General features: G+C 41.6%; 1 protein-coding gene across 3 annotated transcripts in view; it reads right to left on the bottom strand.

The window, feature by feature from the left end:
* Positions 1-22,668, bottom strand: part of hps5 (HPS5 biogenesis of lysosomal organelles complex 2 subunit 2) — a 55,803-nt gene that overhangs the window by 21,487 nt on the left and 11,648 nt on the right. For all 3 annotated transcript variants that reach the window (XM_052480979.1, XM_052480977.1, XM_052480978.1), the window contains exons 7-15: positions 22,211-22,429; positions 19,711-19,871; positions 18,664-18,842; positions 12,789-12,947; positions 12,104-12,272; positions 10,576-10,693; positions 5,093-5,248; positions 4,039-4,107; positions 1-483 (exon numbers count right to left, since the gene is read on the bottom strand). The exon at positions 1-483 is cut by the window's left edge and continues 95 nt beyond it. In XM_052480979.1, the coding sequence (XP_052336939.1) occupies positions 1-483; positions 4,039-4,107; positions 5,093-5,248; positions 10,576-10,693; positions 12,104-12,272; positions 12,789-12,947; positions 18,664-18,842; positions 19,711-19,871; positions 22,211-22,429 (1,713 nt within the window). The remainder of the gene's footprint in view (positions 484-4,038; positions 4,108-5,092; positions 5,249-10,575; positions 10,694-12,103; positions 12,273-12,788; positions 12,948-18,663; positions 18,843-19,710; positions 19,872-22,210; positions 22,430-22,668) is intronic.

The following is a 22,668-nucleotide window of genomic DNA, read 5'->3' as shown; positions in this document are numbered from 1 at the left end:
AAGAACCGTCTCAAGAATGCATTGACCCCTACTACACCCCTCTCTTTCTGGACAACGGGGTCCCCAAAATAACCCAGCTCCAGGTACAGAGTGGCCAGCTGGGTAAGGTGAGCCTGGAGGTCTGGGGGGAGAGGTTTGGGGGACCACACCCTCAGGTTCTCTTCAGTGGAGGCCTCGTCAGGTCTGTGATGGTCCTGACCCTCCGTCTGGTCCTCTTGTCCTCCATTTTGTTGTGGGGAATCCTCTCCTCTCTTCCCTTCCTCCTGGCCCTCAGGAGAGCTCGAGGGGATCTCAGACTGAACGTTCTCTGGACGGTTGTCTGCAGCATCTTCCGTCTCCTCCTCCTCACCAGCTGGACTCTGCTTTCCCAGACCTAGATCCAGCTCAGGACCTAGAACCCTCTCCAACACAGGGATCCACTCCTGTAGAGTTTCTTTGAGACAGGCTGGGTCCAACAGAACCAAGGGATCCTGGATCTGAGAGCTAAGATGGGTACAATACACGGAACATTAAAAACCCCATGTTCACTTAAAAGGGTATTATAAATCAGACTAGCTATACATCTTTGATTTGGCAAGTCAGACAAGTCAGTTTTAAGAACAAATTATCCTTTACAATGACAGCCTACCGGGGAACAGTGGGTTAACTGCCTTGTTCAGGGGCAGAACAACAGATTACTACCTTGTCAACTCGGGGATTCGATCTAGCAACATTTCGGTTACTGGTCCAACGCTCTAACCACTAGGCCACCTGCCGTCCTAGAGGGGTATGTATCTAGAGTTACCATGTCCTAGAGGAGTATGTGTCTAGTGTTACCATGTCCTAGAGGGGTATGTATCTAGTGTTACCATGTCCTAGAGGGGTATAGGGTTACCATGTCCTAGAGGGGTATGTATCTAGAGTTACCATGTCCTAGAGGGGTATAGGGTTACCATGTCCTAGAGGGGTATGTATCTAGTGTTACCATGTCCTAGAGGAGTATGTATCTAGTGTTACCATGTCCTAGAGGGGTATGTATCTAGTGTTACCATGTCCTAGAGGGGTATGTATCTAGTGTTACCATGTCCTAGAGGAGTATGTATCTAGAGTTACCATGTCCTGGAGGGGTATGTATCTAGAGTTACCATGTCCTAGAGGGGTATAGGGTTACCATGTCCTAGAGGGGTATGTATCTAGTGTTACCATGTCCTAGAGGGGTATGTATCTAGAGTTACCATGTCCTAGAGGGGTATGTATCTAGTGTTACCATGTCCTAGAGGGGTATGTATCTAGTGTTACCATGTCCTAGAGGGGTATGTATCTAGAGTTACCATGTCCTAGAGGGGTATGTATCTAGAGTTACCATGTCCTAGAGGAGTATGTATCTAGAGTTACCATGTCCTAGAGGGGTATGTATCTAGTGTTACCATGTCCTAGAGGGGTATAGGGTTACCATGTCCTAGAGGGGTATGTATCTAGTGTTACCATGTCCTAGAGGGGTATAGGGTTACCATGTCCTAGAGGGGTATGTATCTAGTGTTACCATGTCCTAGAGGGGTATGTATCTAGTGTTACCATGTCCTAGAGGGGTATGTATCTAGTGTTACCATGTCCTAGAGGGGTATGTATCTAGTGTTACCATGTCCTAGAGGGGTATAGGGTTACCATGTCCTGGAGGGGTATGTATCTAGTGTTACCATGTCCTAGAGGGGTATGTATCTAGAGTTACCATGTCCTAGAGGGGTATGTATCTAGTGTTACCATGTCCTAGAGGGGTATGTATCTAGAGTTACCATGTCCTAGAGGGGTATGTATCTAGTGTTACCATGTCCTAGAGGGGTATAGGGTTACCATGTCCTAGAGGGGTATGTATCTAGAGTTACCATGTCCTAGAGGGGTATGTATCTAGTGTTACCATGTCCTAGAGGGGTATGTATCTAGTGTTACCATGTCCTAGAGGGGTATGTATCTAGAGTTACCATGTCCTAGAGGGGTATGTATCTAGTGTTACCATGTCCTAGAGGGGTATGTATCTAGTGTTACCATGTCCTAGAGGGGTATAGGGTTACCATGTCCTAGAGGGGTATGTATCTAGTGTTACCATGTCCTAGAGGAGTATGTATCTAGAGTTACCATGTCCTAGAGGGGTATGTATCTAGAGTTACCATGTCCTAGAGGGGTATGTATCTAGTGTTACCATGTCCTAGAGGGGTATGTATCTAGTGTTACCATGTCCTAGAGGGGTATGTATCTAGTGTTACCATGTCCTAGAGGGGTATAGGGTTACCATGTCCTAGAGGGGTATGTATCTAGTGTTACCATGTCCTAGAGGGGTATGTATCTAGTGTTACCATGTCCTAGAGGGGTATGTATCTAGTGTTACCATGTCCTAGAGGGGTATGTATCTAGTGTTACCATGTCCTAGAGGGGTATAGGGTTACCATGTCCTAGAGGGGTATAGGGTTACCATGTCCTAGAGGGGTATGTATCTAGTGTTACCATGTCCTAGAGGGGTATGTATCTAGTGTTACCATGTCCTAGAGGGGTATGTATCTAGTGTTACCATGTCCTAGAGGGGTATGTATCTAGGGTTACCATGTCCTAGAGGGGTATGTATCTAGGGTTACCATGCCCTAGAGGAGTATAGGGTTACCATGTCCTAGAGGGGTATGTATCTAGTGTTACCATGTATGTATCTAGTGTTACCATGTCCTAGAGGAGTATGTATCTAGAGTTACCATGTCCTGGAGGGGTATGTATCTAGTGTTACCATGTCCTAGAGGGGTATGTATCTAGTGTTACCATGTCCTAGAGGGGTATGTATCTAGGGTTACCATGTCCTAGAGGGGTATGTATCTAGTGTTACCATGTCCTAGAGGGGTATGTATCTAGTGTTACCATGTCCTAGAGGGGTATGTATCTAGTGTTACCATGTCCTAGAGGAGTATGTATCTAGAGTTACCATGTCCTAGAGGGGTATGTATCTAGTGTTACCATGTCCTAGAGGGGTATGTATCTAGGGTTACCATGTCCTAGAGGGGTATGTATCTAGTGTTACCATGTATGTATCTAGTGTTACCATGTCCTAGAGGAGTATGTATCTAGAGTTACCATGTCCTGGAGGGGTATGTATCTAGTGTTACCATGTCCTAGAGGGGTATGTATCTAGTGTTACCATGTCCTAGAGGGGTATGTATCTAGTGTTACCATGTCCTAGAGGGGTATGTATCTAGTGTTACCATGTCCTAGAGGGGTATGTATCTAGTGTTACCATGTCCTAGAGGGGTATGTATCTAGTGTTACCATGTCCTAGAGGGGTATAGGGTTACCATGTCCTAGAGGGGTATGTATCTAGAGTTACCATGTCCTAGAGGGGTATAGGGTTACCATGTCCTAGAGGGGTATGTATCTAGTGTTACCATGTCCTAGAGGGGTATGTATCTAGTGTTACCATGTCCTAGAGGGGTATGTATCTAGTGTTACCATGTCCTAGAGGAGTATGTATCTAGAGTTACCATGTCCTAGAGGGGTATGTATCTAGTGTTACCATGTCCTAGAGGGGTATGTATCTAGTGTTACCATGTCCTAGAGGGGTATGTATCTAGTGTTACCATGTCCTAGAGGGGTATGTATCTAGTGTTACCATGTCCTAGAGGGGTATGTATCTAGGGTTACCATGTCCTAGAGGGGTATGTATCTAGTGTTACCATGTCCTAGAGGAGTGTTGCTCTATACAGTCTTGTATAATAAACAGGGTTGTAGTGTTGCTCTGTACAGTCTTGTATAATAAACAGGGTTGTAGTGTTGCTCTGTACAGTCTTGTATAATAAACAGGGTTGTAGTGTTGCTCTGTACAGTATTGTATAATTAACAGGGTTGTAGTGTTGCTCTGTACAGTCTTGTATAATAAACAGGGTTGTAGTGTTGCTCTGTACAGTCTTGTATAATTAACAGGGTTGTAGTGTTGCTCTGTACAGTCTTGTATAATAAACAGGGTTGTAGTGTTGCTCTGTACAGTCTTGTATAATTAACAGGGTTGTAGTGTTGCTCTGTACTCACATCCCTTTCTCTGTAGCCGTTATCAGGTCCTGTTGATCCGTCTCTGCATTTCCTTGGTCCAGACACTCCCTGGGTAAAACACAACACAAGGGAAAATAAGTATTGGGGGACAATCATTTGGTCTGGCATCAAATCCATTTCATTGCTTTGAAAATTACGACAGCTTCCTACTGCGCGGACATCGTTAATGCTGTCCAAGACAGACTATAGACTATAGAATTAGTAGTATATAGAATCAATAGTATATAGAATCAATAGTTAGTATATGGAATCAATAGTATATAGAATCAGTAGTATATAGAATCAATAGAATATAGAATCAATAGTTTGTATATAGAATCAATAGTTTGTATATAGAATCAGTAGTATATAGAATCAGTAGTATGTAGAATCAATAGTATATAGAATCAATAGTATATAGAATCAGAAGTATATAGAATCAATAGTATATAGAATCAGTAGTATATAGAATCAATAGTATATAGAATCAGTAGTATATAGAATCAATAGTATATAGAATCAGTAGTATATAGAATCAATAGTATATAGAATCAGTAGTATATAGAATCAATAGTATATAGAATCAGTAGTATATAGAATCAATAGTATATAGAATCAATAGTATATAGAATCAATAGTATATAGAATCAGAAGTATATAGAATCAATAGTATATAGAATCAGTAGTATATAGAATCAATAGTATATAGAATCAGTAGTATATAGAATCAGTAGTATATAGAATCAGTAGTATATAGAATCAATAGTATATAGAATCAATAGTATATAGAATCAGTAGTATATAGAATCAGTAGTATATAGAATCAATAGTATATAGAATCAGTAGTATATAGAATCAATAGTATATAGAATCAATGGTATATAGAATCAATAGTATATAGAATCAATGGTATATAGAATCAATGGTATATAGAATCAATAGTATATAGAATCAATAGTATATAGAATCAATAGTATATAGAATCAATAGTATATAGAATCAATGGTATACATCAGTAAAAGGAGAAAAAAAGCAAGCCAATATCTCAACTCACTCGTGGTCACCGTCCTCTGGGAACGGTACAGTGGTAGCTACAGCCTCCAGATGTCCTTGACCCCCGTCCTTAGGGTCAGGGGGACGTGGCCAGAGGTCAGAGTTCATCTGGAGAGTGTTGATCTTCTCAGTCGTTTTCTTCACAAAACTGGAGACACTGAGGAAAAGACACACAGAATCTAGGCTGTAGTAGAAAGCTCTGCTGTGACACCCACTCTGAAATGCCACCGTCCTCTGGTCTAAAGTAGTGCCTTTATCTACGGAGTATGGAGTCGCTTATGACATAGACCCAGTAAACATTTTAGAAATTAAAAAAAAAAAATATATATATATATATATATATATCTTTATCTTTCCTACAGGACACATCATAAGTAGAGTATCTGTAGTAAGTAAAGAATAAACAGACAAAACCATACGACAGTTTAAGGTGTCTCTACCTTCTTACCCTTCGTGCCGTTGTCTTGTGCCCAATAATGTAGGTACCGTGTTTTGTGCTGCTATCATGTTGTGTTGCTACCATGTTGTTGTCATGTTGTGTTGCTACCATGTTGTTGTCATGTTGTGTTGCTACCATGTTGTTGTCATGTTGTGTTGCTTCCATGTTGTGTCATGTTGTGTTGCTTCCATGTTGTGTCATGTTGTGTTGCTTCCATGTTGTGTCATGTTGTGTTGCTACCATGTTGTTGTCATGTTGTGTTGCTTCCATGTTGTGTCATGTTGTGTTGCTACCATGTTGTTGTCATGTTGTGTTGCTTCCATGTTGTGTCATGTTGTGTTGCTGCCATGTTGTGTTGCTACCATGTTGTTGTCATGTTGTGTTGCTTCCATGTTGTTGTCATGTTGTGTTGCTTCCATGTTGTGTCATGTTGTGTTGCTTCCATGTTGTGTCATGTTGTGTTGCTACCATGTTGTGTTGCTACCATGTTGTGTTGCTACCATGTTGTGTTGCTAACATGTTGCTACCATGTTGTGTTGCTAACATGTTGTTGTCATGTTGTGTTGCTACCATGTTGTTGACATGTTGTGTTGCTACCATGTTGTTGTCATGTTGTGTTGCTACCATGTTGTTGTCATGTTGTGTTGCTACCATGTTGTTGTCATGTTGTGTTGCTACCATGTTGTTGTCATGTTGTGGTGCTACCATGTTGTTATGTTGTGTTGCTACCATGTTGTTGTCATGTTGTGTTGCTACCATGTTGTTGTCATGTTGTGGAGCTACCATGTTGTTATGTTGTGTTGCTACCATGTTGTTGTCATGTTGTGTTGCTACCATGTTGTTGTCATGTTGTGTTGGTACCATGTTGTTGTCATGTTGTGTTGGTACCATGTTGTTGTCATGTTGTGCTGCTACCATGTTGTAGTGCTACCATGTTGTTGATATGCTGTGTTGCTACCATGTTGTTGTCATGTTGTGTTGGTACCATGTTGTTGTCATGTTGTGTTGCTACCATGTTGTTGTCATGTTGTGTTGCTACCATGTTGTCATGTTGTGTTGCTACCATGTTGTTGTCATGTTGTGTTGCTACCATGTTGTTATGTTGTGTTGCTACCATGCTAGTTGTCATGTTGTGTTGCTACCATGCTAGTTGTCATGTGTTGCTGACTTGCTATGTTGTCTCCTATGTTGTGTAGTCTCTCTTGTTGTGATGTGTGTTTTGTCCTATATTTTAAATTTGTAATCCCGGGGCCCTCGTCCCAGCAGGAGGCCTTTTGCCTTTTGGTAGGCAGCTGACCTGGTTAAATAAATGTTAAATAAAAACATCTTGACATTACCTGACCACAAGACATAGAAAACGAAACCCTGGTACAGTCAGTGACTCAGTCACATGTAACTAAGACCAGAGTAACGGTCAACACTACAGACACTAAGACCAGAGTAACGGTCAACACAACCTCAGTCACATGTAACTACAGACACTAAGACAAGAGTAACGGTCAACACTACAGACACTAAGACCAGAGTAACGGTCAACACCACCTCAGTCACATGTAACTACAGACACTAAGACCAGAGTAACGGTCAACACTACAGACACTAAGACCAGAGTAACGGTCAACACTACAGACACTAAGACCAGAGTAACGGTCAACACTACAGACACTAAGACTAGAGTAACGGTCGTAACTACAGACACTAAGACAAGAGTAACGGTCGTAACTACAGACACTAAGACCAGAGTAACGGTCGTAACTACAGACACTAAGACCAGAGTAACGGTCAACACTACAGACACTAAGACCAGAGTAACGGTCGTAACTACAGACACTAAGACCAGAGTAACGGTCAACACTACAGACACTAAGACCAGAGTAACGGTCGTAACTACAGACACTAAGACCAGAGTAACGGTCAACACTACAGACACTAAGACCAGAGTAACGGTCAACACCACCTCAGTCACATGTAACTACAGACACTAAGACCAGAGTAACGGTCAACACTACAGACACTAAGACCAGAGTAACGGTCAACACTACAGACACTAAGACCAGAGTAACGGTCAACACAACCTCAGTCACATGTAACTACAGACACTAAGACCAGAGTAACGGTCGTAACTACAGACACTAAGACCAGAGTAACGGTCGTAACTACAGACACTAAGACCAGAGTAACGGTCAACACTACAGACACTAAGACCAGAGTAACGGTCAACACTACAGACACTAAGACCAGAGTAACGGTCAACACTACAGACACTAAGACCAGAGTAACTAACTACAGACACTAAGACCAGAGTAACGGTCGTAACTACAGACACTAAGACCAGAGTAACGGTCAACACTACAGACACTAAGACCAGAGTAACGGTCGTAACGACAGACACTAAGACCAGAGTAACGGTCGTAACTACAGACACCAAGACCAGAGTAACGGTCAACACTACAGACACTAAGACCAGAGTAACGGTCGTAACGACAGACACTAAGACCAGAGTAACGGTCGTAACTACAGACACCAAGACCAGAGTAACGGTCAACACTACAGACACTAAGACCAGAGTAATGGTCAACACCACCTCAGTCACATGTAACTACAGACACTAAGACCAGAGTAACGGTCCACACTACAGACACTAAGACCAGAGTAACGGTCGTAACTACAGACACCAAGACCAGAGTAACGGTCAACACTACAGACAGTAAGACCAGAGTAACGGTCAACACTACAGACACTAAGACCAGAGTAACGGTCGTAACTACAGACACCAAGACCAGAGTAACGGTCAACACTACAGACAGTAAGACCAGAGTAACGGTCAACACTACAGACACTAAGACCAGAGTAACGGTCAACACCACCTCAGTCACATGTAACTACAGACACTAAGACCAGAGTAACGGTCGTAACTACAGACACTAAGACTAGAGTAACGGTCGTAACTACAGACACTAAGACCAGAGTAACGGTCGTAACTACAGACACTAAGACCAGAGTAACGGTCGTAACTACAGACACTAAGACCAGAGTAACGGTCAACACTAGAGACACTAAGACCAGAGTAACGGTCGTAACTACAGACACTAAGACCAGAGTAACGGTCGTAACTACAGACACTAAGACCAGAGTAACGGTCAACACTACAGACACTAAGACCAGAGTAACGGTCAACACTAGAGACACTAAGACCAGCGTAACGGTCGTAACTACAGACAACGACCAGAGTAACGGTCGTAACTACAGACACTAAGACCAGAGTAACGGTCAACACTACAGACACTAAGACCAGAGTAACGGTCAACACTACAGACACTAAGACCAGAGTAACGGTCGTAACTACAGACACTAAGACCAGAGTAACGGTCAACACTACAGACACTAAGACCAGAGTAACGGTCAACACTAGAGACACTAAGACCAGCGTAACGGTCGTAACTACAGACAACGACCAGAGTAACGGTCGTAACTACAGACACTAAGACCAGAGTAACGGTCAACACTACAGACACTAAGACCAGAGTAACGGTCAACACTACAGACACTAAGACCAGAGTAACGGTCAACGTAACTACAGACACTAAGACCAGAGTAACGGTCGTCAACTACAACACTACAGACACTAAGACCAGAGTAACGGTCAACACTACAGACACTAAGACCAGAGTAACGGTCGTAACTACAGACACTAAGACCAGAGTAACTAACTACAGACACTAAGACCAGAGTAACGGTCAACACTACAGACACTAAGACCAGAGTAACGGTCAAGACCGTAACTACATACACTAAGACCAGAGTAACGGTCGTAACTACAGACACTAAGACCAGAGTAACGGTCAACACTACAGACACTAAGACCAGAGTAACGGTCAACACTACAGACACTAAGACCAGAGTAACCGTCGTAACTACAGACACTAAGACCAGAGTAACTAACTACAGACACTAAGACCAGAGTAACGGTCAACACTACAGACACTAAGACCAGAGTAACTAACTACAGACACTAAGACCAGAGTAACGGTCAACACAATACAAACAGCGTAATAATGTGGAATCTGAATTGAATCGTAAGTGAAGTGAAACGTACCGAATGTATCTGTAGACGAAATGAATGTAAGTCTTGAATAAAGACTGTTATTTAATGTGGTTGTTAGGGTTACTTCCCTTTTCCACCTATCAGAGTGAACATCTGCATTTTCATTGGTTTCACCTTGAAGCAAAGTTATTTTAAAATTACGACTTTCACTTCTCTTTCAGTCTACATACAACCTGTTAGTAAAGAACTTATTTTCACAAAGGACTAACTAGAGATATCTATATTATGTTCATTACTAGCCACCACAAGATTTCCAGACAAAGAATGATGTCAAGAACGTGTCGGCAGTAGGTGATTCATAAGTTGGTTTTTAACCTCTAAGGATTTTCATCGTGGTTAATTAAAGGCTAAGTTAAAGGAATAAAAATACAACAATCTCTGAAACTGGAAACACTTATGTCCCTCACTGGCTTTAAGCACCAACTGTCAGAGCAGCTCACATATTACTGCACCTGTACATAGCCCACCTATAATTTAGCCCAAACAACTACCTCTTTCCCTACTGTATTTAATTTATTTATTTATTTTGCTCCTTTGCACCCCATTATTTTTATTTCTACTTTGCACATTCTTCCATTGCAAATCTACCATTCCGGTGTTTTACTTGCTATATTGTATTTACTTTGCCACCATGGCCTTTTTTGCCTTTACCTCCCTTATCTCACCTCATTTGCTCACATCGTATATAGACTTGTTTATACTGTATTATTGACTGTATGTTTGTTTTACTCCATGTGTAACTCTGTGTTGTTGAATGTGTCGAACTGCTTTGCTTTATCTTGGCCAGGTCGCAATTGTAAATTAGAACTTGTTCTCAAACTTGCCTACCTGGTTAAATAAAGATGAAATAAAAAAAATAATATATATATACCAGAGCATTGGACTAATAAAAGTATCACGTCACAGAGGATTCTTTAGGCTCTGTAGATGGATGTATCACCTGTCTCTGACGGCCTGCAGGGCGATGCGGGAGTGTTTGGGGCGGAATGACAGGGGGAGGTGGAACTGGTGGTTACCGCTGGGTTCAGTAACCTCCAAACCACCACCGCTCTGGGGATCTGGAGGAAGAAGGGATGGAGGGAGAGATGGAGGATGAGGGGAGAGGGAGGGAGGATGAGAGGAGAGGGAGGGAGGATGAGAGGAGAGGGAGGGAGGATGAGAGGATGAGAGAATGCAAGCAGACGATGCTGTAAAAAGTGAGAAAAAAAAATGAAAAAAAAACACTGCCCAAAAAAATATAAATAAGATGACAGTAAACACCAACAAAAATATAAATAAGATGACAGTAAACACCAACAAAAATATAAATAAGATGACAGTAAACACCAACAAAAATATAAATAAGATGACAGTAAACACCAAAAAAAATATAAATAAGATGACAGTAAACACCAACAAAATATAAATAAGATGACAGTAAACACCAACAAAAATATAAATAAGATGACAATAAACACCAAAGAAAAAGTGATGTGGTAAATGTGTAGAGGATGATACTACTGGATTGGTGTCCCTAAACTGGGACTATATGCGATCACGTGACTCGAATGACGTTGTAAACAACAGCCAACTTTCTGGGAAAGACTTCTATGGACAGAAAGCTTAAATTATTGTAAATCTAACTGGCGGTGTTGTATTTACAGTAGCAATTACAGTAAGAAAAAATGCCATGCTATTGTTTGAGGAGAGGGCACAACAACAAGACACTTATATCACGGCAACTGGTTTGATATATTCACCTCTGAAGGTAAATAATGTACTTTACATTCAGTCATCTTGCTCTGATTTGTCATCCGGAGATAAAAATATAGCTTAGTTTTGTTTTATTAAAATCCATTTTTATATTCAAAATGGTCGGAACTGGGTTCTACAGTTTGAATTTGTGTGCATTATATTTTACCAGAACTAAATGGTGTTATATTCTTCCTACCATAGGCTTATATGTGCTACATTGAGCCTCTCCAACAGCACCATGGAGAGAGGCATGCTGGGAATGGACAAGCAACATATTTAACGTACCTGCTTATCACAGCGCAGCACCACTCACCTCGCCCATTATCCCACTAGTTAAAAGCATTTGTCATAGGTTTTATGTGATGTTGGAGGCGTTTGTATCTTTTACCAGATCCATTGTGTTATATTCTCCTACATTAATTACACATTTCCACAAACTTCAAAGTGATTCCTTTCAAATAGTATCAAGAATACGCATCTTCAGTTTTCTGAGCTACCGGAAGTTAGATTTGGGTATGTCATTTTAGTCTGACATTGAAAAAAAGGGTCTGATCCGTAATGCTATTAGAGGTTTATTATACAGTAGTTTCTTTCACGTTTGACTTCCCCATACAAAATGAAATCGCGCCACCGTAAGGCTACAAAACATTGGTATCTCCCTCCCCCAGTTTGATTAGAGAACGTCCTCCTGGTATTGGTGGGTTATTAAACTGAACCTTTCACCGGTCTCTTACCATGCTCCGCCCCCTGCTGCTCCTCCTCCTCCTGAACAAAGCTAAACTCCTTCAGCCGCTCCTCCTCAAGCATCGATTGGCTGACCAGGGAGCTGGTCTCCTCGTCTGATTGGCTGCCTCGCCGGCTAATGACACGGTAGATGCCACAGTCCAGGACGTTGAAGCTCTCCTGAATAAAGAATAGATTGACTTCATTACACATTCATAAGGAGGACATAAAGACTTATGTTCTCTACTGCTTGTTATGTATGCATGCTTTAATAGTTCAGAACTACTGGGTCCTGATAGGGACAAACAGGACCTGCATGTTTTTTTTATTTTATTTTAATTTTACCTTTATTTAACCAGGCAAGTCAGTTAAGAACAAATTCTTATTTTCGATGACGGCCTAGGAACAGTGGGTTAACTGCCTGTTCAGGGGTAGAAAGACAGATTTGTACCATGTCAGCTCAGGGATTTGAACTTGCAACCTTTCGGTTACTAGTCCAACTCTCTAACCACTAGGCTACCCTGCCGTGTTGTGTATGGGTTATAAAAGCGTCTTTATGTAGACACAATACAAATTAAGATACACTGAACATATTGTAAATAGTGAGATACCAATATAACGTCTCTTCAACTACCTTTGATAGTTCAGAACTACTGGGTCCTGATAGGGTCAAACAGGACCTCCAGGCAGACTCACATGAGAGGAGATGCTGCTCCTGCGACTGCTGGAGGCGGAGTCTAGAGGCTCCAGCTTGGCGACCACTTCCTCCAGCTGGCCAATCAGATCCAGGTGGGTGGTCACACTGAGCTGTGACCTCAGGTGATCCAGTCGGTCGATGGGAATCGACTTCCTGGCCTGGGAACGGTAAACAGATGAGCACGGAGGATATTCAAATCATTCCCTAAGTTCTAGAGCTCAGCTGAATCTGGTAATGAATGGTGTGGCTGTTGAACAAGTTGAGGAGACTAAATGACCTTAGATTGTAAACTGTCATTGTCAAAATATATAGATTCAATGGTTGTAAAGACGGGAAGAGGTCTGTCCATAATAAAGAGATGCTCTGCTTTTTTGACACCACACTCCACAAAGCAAGTCCTGCAGTCTCTAGTTTTATCTTCTCTTGATTATTGTCCAGTCATGTGGTCAAGTCCTGCAGGCTCTAGTTTTATCTAATCTTGATTATTGTCCAGTCATGTGGTCAAGTCCTGCAGGCTCTAGTTTTATCTTCTCTTGATTATTGTCCAGTCATATGGTAAAGTCCTGCAGGCTCTAGTTTTATCTAATCTTGATTATTGTCCAGTCATATGGTAAAGTCCTGCAGGCTCTAGTTTTATCTAATCTTGATTATTGTCCAGTCATATGGTGAAGTTCTGCAGGCTCTAGTTTGATCTAATCTTGATTATTGTCCAGTCATATGGTGAAGTCCTGCAGGCTCTAGTTTTATCTAATCTTGATTATTGTCCAGTCATATGGTAAAGTCCTGCAGGCTCTAGTTTTATCTAATCTTGATTATTGTCCAGTCATATGGTGAAGTCCTGCAGGCTCTAGTTTTATCTAATCTTGATTATTGTCCAGTCATATGGTGAAGTCCTGCAGGCTCTAGTTTTATCTAATCTTGATTATTGTCCAGTCATATGGTGAAGTTCTGCAGGCTCTAGTTTGATCTAATCTTGATTATTGTCCAGTCATATGGTGAAGTCCTGCAGGCTCTAGTTTTATCTAATCTTGATTATTGTCCAGTCATATGGTGAAGTCCTGCAGGCTCTAGTTTGATCTAATCTTGATTATTGTCCAGTCATATGGTGAAGTTCTGCAGGCTCTAGTTTGATCTAATCTTGATTATTGTCCAGTCATATGGTGAAGTCCTGCAGGCTCTAGTTTTATCTTCTCTTGATTATTGTCCAGTCATGTGGTCAAGTCCTGCAGGCTCTAGTTTTATCTAATCTTGATTATTGTCCAGTCATGTGGTCAAGTCCTGCAGGCTCTAGTTTTATCTTCTCTTGATTATTGTCCAGTCATGTGGTCAAGTCCTGCAGGCTCTAGTTTTATCTTCTCTTGATTATTGTCCAGTCATATGGTCAAGTCCTGCAGTCTCTAGTTTTATCTTCTCTTGATTATTGTCCAGTCATATGGTCAAGTGTTGCAAGGAAAGACCTAGTTAAGCTGCAGCTGGCCCAGAACAGAGCAGCACGTCTTGCTCTTCATTGTAATCAGAGGGCTGATATTAATACTATTCATGCCAGTCTCTGTTGGCTAAGAGTCGAGGAGAGACTGACTGCGTCACTTCTTGTTTTCATAAGAAACAATGTATTGGACATCCCAAATGGTTTACCTAGTCAACTTACACACAGCACTGATACACACACCTACTCCACCAGACATGCCACCAGGGGTCTTTTCACAGTCCCCAGCTCCAGAACAGAGCCATGAGTGCATGGAACTCCCTTCCATCTCATATACAGTATTATACAGAGCTATGAGTGCATGGAACTCCCTTACATATTATATACAGTATTATACAGAGCTATGAGTGCATAGAACTCCCGTCCATCTTATAAAGCGCAAGTAAACAACAAACCTGGTTTCAAACAACAAATAAAGCAACACCTCACAGCACAACACCTTTCCCCCATGTGACCTACTGGTTGAGTGTGTGTGTGTACTGACATGTGACCTACTGGTTGAGTGTGTGTATGTACTGACATGTGACCTACTGGTTGAGTGTGTGTATGTACTGACATGTGACCTACTGGTTGAGTGTGTGTATGTACTGACATGTGACCTACTGGTTGAGTGTGTGTATGTACTGACATGTGACCTACTGGTTGAGTGTGTGTATGTACTGACATGTGACCTACTGGTTGAGTGTGTGTATGTACTGACATGTGACCTACTGGTTGAGTGTGTGTATGTACTGACATGTGACCTACTGGTTGAGTGTGTGTATGTACTGACATGTGACCTACTGGTTGAGTGTGTGTATGTACTGACATTTGACCTACTGGTTGAGTGTGTGTATGTACTGACATGTGACCTACTGGTTGAGTGTGTATATGTACTGACATGTGACCTACTGGTTGAGTGTGTGTATGTACTGACATGTGACCTACTGGTTGAGTGTGTGTATGTACTGACATGTGACCTACTGGTTGAGTGTGTGTACTGACATGTGACCTACTGGTTGAGTGTGTGTACTGACATGTGACCTACTGGTTGAGTGTGTGTATGTACTGCCATGTGACCTACTGGTTGAGTGTGTGTATGTACTGCCATGTGACCTACTGGTTGAGTGTGTGTATGTACTGCCATGTGACCTACTGGTTGAGTGTGTGTATGTACTGCCATGTGACCTACTGGTTGAGTGTGTGTATGTACTGCCATGTGACCTACTGGTTGAGTGTGTGTATGTACTGCCATGTGACCTACTGGTTGAGTGTGTGTACTGACATGTGACCTACTGGTTGTGTGTGTGTACTGACATGTGACCTACTGGTTGAGTGTGTGTATGTACTGACATGTGACCTACTGGTTGAGTGTATGTATGTACTGACATGTGACCTACTGGTTGAGTGTGTGTATGTACTGACATGTGACCTACTGGTTGAGTGTGTGTACTGCCATGTGACCTACTGGTTGAGTGTGTGTATGTATTGACATGTGACCTACTGGTTGTGTGTATGTACTGACATGTGACCTACTGGTTGAGTGTGTGTACTGACATGTGACCTACTGGTTGAGTGTGTGTACTGACATGTGACCTACTGGTTGAGTGTGTGTACTGCCATGTGACCTACTGGTTGAGTGTGTGTATGTACTGCCATGTGACCTACTGGTTGAGTGTGTGTATGTACTGCCATGTGACCTACTGGTTGAGTGTGTGTACTGCCATGTGACCTACTGGTTGAGTGTGTGTATGTACTGCCATGTGACCTACTGGTTGAGTGTGTGTATGTACTGCCATGTGACCTACTGGTTGAGTGTGTGTACTGACATGTGACCTACTGGTTGTGTGTGTGTACTGACATGTGACCTACTGGTTGAGTGTGTGTATGTATTGCCATGTGACCTACTGGTTGAGTGTGTGTACTGACATGTGACCTACTGGTTGAGTGTGTGTATGTTCTGACATGTGACCTACTGGTTGAGTTTGTGTATGTATTGCCATGTGACCTACTGGTTGAGTGTGTGTACTGACATGTGACCTACTGGTTGAGTGTGTGTACTGACATGTGACCTACTGGTTGAGTGTGTGTGTGTACTGACATGTGACCTACTGGTTGAGTGTGTGTGTGTACTGACATGTGACCTACTGGTTGAGTGTGTGTATGTTCTGACATGTGACCTACTGGTTGAGTGTGTGTATGTATTGCCATGTGACCTACTGGTTGAGTGTGTGTACTGACATGTGACCTACTGGTTGAGTGTGTGTACTGACATGTGACCTACTGGTTGAGTGTGTGTATGTATTGCCATGTGACCTACTGGTTGAGTGTGTGTACTGCCATGTGACCTACTGGTTGAGTGTATGTTCTGACATGTGACCTACTGGTTGAGTGTGTGTATGTACTGACATGTGACCTACTGGTTGAGTGTGTGTACTGACATGTGACCTACTGGTTGAGTGTGTGTACTGACATGTGACCTACTGGTTGAGTGTGTGTACTGACATGTGACCTACTGGTTGAGTGTGTGTCCTGACATGTATGTGGAACTGATAGATACATTTAAAAACATTAATATGTAATGTATGTAAATTGTAAAGTCTTGTCTGTAATGTCTTTTTCATCAGTAAAACTACAGACCCATACAGCTATAGAGCCTCCATCCTACTAAACTACACTTCCTGAGTTAAATTCACACACAGGTGTTCAGAGGACGTTAGATTAGATCATTATCCCAGGTGTTCAGAGGACGTTAGATTAGATCATTATCCCAGGTGTTCAGAGGACGTTAGATTAGATCATTATCCCAGGTGTTCAGAGGACGTTAGATTAGATAATTATCCCAGGTGTTCAGAGGACGTTAGATTAGATAATTATCCCAGGTGTTCAGAGGACGTTAGATTAGATAATTATCCCAGGTGTTCAGAGGACGTTAGATTAGATAATTATCCCAGGTGTTCAAAGGACATTAGATTAGATAATTATCCCAGGTGTTCAGAGGACGTTAGATTAGATAATTATCCCAGGTGTTCAGAGGACGTTAGATTAGATAATTATCCCAGGTGTTCAGAGGACGTTAGATTAGATAATTATCCCAGGTGTTCAGAGGACGTTAGATTAGATCATTATCCCAGGTGTTCAGAGGACGTTAGATTAGATAATTATCCCAGGTGTTCAGAGGACGTTAGATTAGATAATTATCACAGGTGTTCAGAGGACGTTAGATTAGATAATTATCCCAGGTGTTCAGAGGACGTTAGATTAGATAATTATCCCAGGTGTTCAGAGGACGTTAGATTAGATCATTATCCCAGGTGTTCAGAGGACGTTAGATTAGATCATTATCCCAGGTGTTCAGAGGACGTTAGATTAGATAATTATCCCAGGTGTTCAGAGGACGTTAGATTAGATCATTATCCCAGGTGTTCAGAGGACGTTAGATTAGATAATTATCCCAGGTGTTCAGAGGACGTTAGATTAGATAATTATCCCAGGTGTTCAGAGGACATTAGATTAGATAATTATCCCAGGTGTTCAGAGGACATTAGATTAGATAATTATCCCAGCTGTTCAGAGGACGTTAGATTAGATAATTATCCCAGGTGTTCAGAGGACATTAGATTAGATAATTATCCCAGCTGTTCAGAGGACGTTAGATTAGATAATTATCCCAGGTGTTCAGAGGACGTTAGATTAGATCATTATCCCAGGTGTTCAGAGGACGTTAGATTAGATAATTATCCCAGGTGTTCAGAGGACGTTAGATTAGATAATTATCCCAGGTGTTTTAGATAATTATCCCAGGTGTTCAGAGGACGTTAGATTAGATAATTATCCCAGGTGTTCAGAGGACATTAGATTAGATAATTATCCCAGGTGTTCTCCTCTGTCTTCCGTCTGTCAGTAAACACTATAACATGAAGATATGGCCGTGTAGGAAACACAAGCCCTCAGATGTGTATCAATTTAACCTTTAATTTGTATTATTTCCTGGCTGATGTGAAAGATATAGTCCCCGTTTCCAAAACACGACCGCTAGCGATGCGTGTCAACGTTTCAGACCGAGTGTCGGGGCTCTTAACAAAAACCCTCTGTAAGGAAGATACTATCGTCAATATGTGCTAAAGAAGTTAGAGTCTATGAGGGGTAGACCAAGGCCTAATTCTGCCTAATGGGCGGGCCGGCCCTGAGAGTGGCTATTTTTGTTCAATAAAGAAATGCTTGCATGGATATGTGGTTTTGTTTAGGAACTTTTTGTTAGTTTGACATTTGGCATTGTGAAACCAACTGAACCAAATGAGAAGAAACAAATACAAAAAAAGTCTGATTGGAACTACAGCTCAAAACGCCCTGAGAGGACTTAGAGGACAGGGTTTGGGGTGAAAAACCTGCAGTAATACGAGTCTCACCCTGCTGGGGGCGATCGCATGCTGAAACATCACACAGACCGTGGCCGCTAGAGACCACGCCTCCCTGCGTAGCAACCTGTCGACACACCGCTCCACAGACAACAGCGAGAGGTGGGACATGCGGCCGTCACCATGGAGACAGAACAGCTCGTTGCGGTACACCGCTATCTCAACCACGTCTGGAGAAGACAAAAAAAAAAGAAAAAGAATTGAGTGTCCATTTTCTTTTCAGAACATTAAATTAATATTTTTGGGGCTTTTTAACCGAAGGGTAGTGGAGAAACATCTAGAAACAGCTAGGAGACATAAATAGTCACAGATCTGAAATGTACACTCAAATACAACATCTACACTGAACAAAATTATAAAAACGCAACATGCAAAAAATGTCTAAACTATAGATTCCACATGACTTGGCAGGGGTGCCCAGCCAATCAGAATGAGTTTTTCACCACAATGGGGCTTTATTACAGACAGAAATAGCCATTACACATTGAAAGATTAGTGGAATCTATGTGGGTAGCTGGACAGGTAGGATGACTGACAGTGAAGGTGAACAGGTGGTCACGTGTCAGGTGTCAGGTGACAGAGGAACGGATGAGACCGAGACTCCTCCCCCGACGATCCCATAGGGGAGGAAGCAGTGGACATTCCTACAGTCAACATGCCAATTACACGCTCCCTCAAAACTTCAGACATCTGTGGCATTGTGTTGTGTGACAAAACCTGCACATTTTAGAGTGGTCTTTTATTATCCCCAGCACAAGGTGCACCTGTGATCATGCTGTTTAATCAGCTTCTTGATATGCCACACCTATCTGGGCAAAGGAGAAATGCTCACTAAGAGATGAAAGCAAAATTTGTGCGCAACATTTGAGAAAAATACGATTTTTTTGTATGTATAGAACATTTCTGGGATCTTTTATTTCAGCTCATGAAACATGGGAACAACCCCTTTACCTGTTGTGTTTATATATTTTGTTCAGTGTAGTTAGTTTGTTGTTACTGGAGAATGCTGAACTACTACCTAAAGCTACTGCTACTAACCTTTGACCTCGGTCCACAGCAGTACCTGGCCACTCTGAGGAGTGAAGACATAGATAGCAGAGTCTGTCCACGTCAGCAGGTTCTGATCCCCAAAGTATAACAGTCTGGGGAAGGCTATGGACTGGGAACTCTTCTGGGCTCGGTTGTAATGGGGCTCACTTCTGCGGATAAACAACAACAAAAAACAGTATTAGTGTAAAGGACGTCCCGCGGCTTAAAGTGAGTACAGCTTCCTTCTGCTCATACAGAGGCTCGAACCCAGGACCTCTGCCTCGTAAACACGTGACCGCCCTCCTGAAGCATCTTACCCAGTCGTGCTACCGAAATGCTAGCTATTTGGCCAAAAGTTATAGAACACCTACTCATTCAAGGATTTTTCTTTATTTTTTTTACTATTTTCTACATCGTAGAATAATAGTGAAGACATCAAAACTATGAAATAACACACAGTAACCAAAAAAAAGTGTTATATATTTGAGATTCTTCAAAATAGCCACCTTTGCACACTCTTGGCATTCTCTCAACCAGCATCACCTGGAATGCTTTTCCTACAGTCTTGAAGGAGTTCCCACATATGCCGAGCACTTGTTGGCTGCTTTTCCTTTACTCTGCGGTCCGACTCATCCCAAACCATCTCAATTGGGTTGAGGTCGGGGGATTGTGGAGGCCAGGGCATCTGATGCAGCACACCATCACCCTCCATCTTGGTCAAATAATTTTTAACTGTTAATTGAAATGCATTCCAGGTAACTACCTCATGAAGCTGGTTGAGAGAATTCCAAGAGTTTTCAAAGCTGTCATCAAGGTAAAGGGTGGCTATTTGAAGAATCTCAAATATATTTAGATTTGTTTCACACTATTTTTGGTTACCACATGATTATCTGTGTCATTTCATAGTTTTGAAGTATTCACAATTATTCTACGACGTAGAAAATAGTAAACAAAGAAAAACCCTGGTACTGTATATATTAGCTTACAATGAGTCAATCCCCCTAGATTCTAGGACCTAGAAGTTTACACACACACACAAACAGTTGTTACAGCGCAAATTTAAAAAATATATTTTTGGGTCACTGATCTACACACAATACCCCAATAATGTCAAAGTGGAATTATGTTTAAAGAAATGTCTTGAGTCAATAAGTATCCTCTTTGTTATGGTAAGCCTGAATAAGTTCAGGAGTAGAAATGTCTAGAGTCAATAAGTATCCTCTTTGTTATGGTAATGAGCCTGAATAAGTTCAGGAGTAGAAATGTCTTGAGCCAATAAGTATCCTCTTTGTTATGGTAATGAGCCTGAATAAGTTCAGGAGTAGAAATGTCTTGAGTCAATAAGTATCCTCTTTGTTATGGTAAGCCTGAATAAGTTCAGGAGTAGGAATGTCTTGAGTCAATAAGTATCCTCTTTGTTATGGTAAGCCTGAATAAGTTCAGGAGTAGAAATGTCTTGAGTCAATAAGTATCCTCTTTGTTATGGTAAGCCTGAATAAGTTCAGGAGTAGAAATGTCTTGAGCCAATAAGTATCCTCTTTGTTATGGTACGCCTGAATAAGTTCAGGAGTAGAAATGTCTTGAGTCAATAAGTATCCTCTTTGTTATGGTAAGCCTGAATAAGTTCAGGAGTAGAAATGTCTTGAGTCAATAAGTATCCTCTTTGTTATGGTAAGCCTGAATAAGTTCAGGAGTAGAAATGTCTTGAGCCAATAAGTATCCTCTTTGTTGTGGTAATGAGCCTGAATAAGTTCAGGAGTAGAAATGTCTTGAGTCAATAAGTATCCTCTTTGTTATGGTAATGAGCCTGAATAAGTTCAGGAGTAACAATGTGGAGAACAAGTCACATAATAAGTTGCATGGACTCACTCTGTGTGCATTAACAGTGTTGTAACTCTCTGTAACCCACACATACAATTATCTCTAAGGTCCCACAGTCAAGCAGTGAATTTCAAACACATATTCCACCACAAAGCCCAGGGAGGTTTTCCAATTCCTCACAAAGAAGGGAACCTATTGGGTAAAAACAAGTGGAGTTGCTTACCAAGACGACATTGAATGTTTCTGAGTGGCCTAGTTACAGTTTTGGACTTTAAAAAATTGTCTTGAAAATCTATGACAAGACTTGAAAATGGCTGACGAGCAAGGATCAACAACCAACTTGATGAATTTTAAAAAAAATGAATAAAGTGCCTATCTTGCAGTGTGGAAAACTCTTTGACTTATCCAGAAAGACTCACAGCTGTAAATAGCCACCAAAAAGGTGGTTCTATGAAGTATTATTGACTCAGGGGTGTGAATACTTATGTAAATTAGATATCTGGATTTCATTTTTAATAAATAATAAAACAAAATGTTTTCACTTTGTCATTATGTGATACTGTGTGTCGATGGGTAAAAAATAAAATAAAAACTATTCAATCCATTTTGAATTCAGGCTGTAACACAACAAAATGTAGAATAAGTCAAAAAGGGTATGAACACTTCCTGAAGGCCACTGCACACACACCTGTAGCTAATGAGAGGTGCAGGTGGTACGGCCAGCAGCTGTTTAAACTGGTGCGTGCTGAGGACATCTCCACTGAAGCTGGCCTCCCAGACTCTAGACCCAGGCCTGGCACAGTACAGCAGAGGAGGTTGACCAGCGGTCACGCCGCGACTCAGAGGGAAGAAACACGCTCCGTATTCTCCGTCACGCTCCTTGTTACCGACACGCCAGAACTTCTCCCTGTGGATCGTGAGGTGAGGAACTGGGTGGTACCTTTAACCTTATAGACCAAACTTGAGACATTTACCAGATAATATTACTCACTAATATTAAAATGTTAATATTATATATATATATATTTTTTTTTTTCTTTTTAAAATATTAAATATATAATATAAAAAAATATCTTCTTCTATGTTTCCACGACACTTCTGTAACATCTGGGCGGCCTACTGCCCCCAGTTATATCCCCACACTCA

Source organism: Oncorhynchus keta, chromosome 26 (genome assembly GCF_023373465.1).
Source record: "Oncorhynchus keta strain PuntledgeMale-10-30-2019 chromosome 26, Oket_V2, whole genome shotgun sequence".
Taxonomy (NCBI): domain Eukaryota; kingdom Metazoa; phylum Chordata; class Actinopteri; order Salmoniformes; family Salmonidae; genus Oncorhynchus; species Oncorhynchus keta.
Note: the sequence above shows the minus strand (reverse complement) of the source record. Positions and strands in the feature narration are given on the sequence as shown.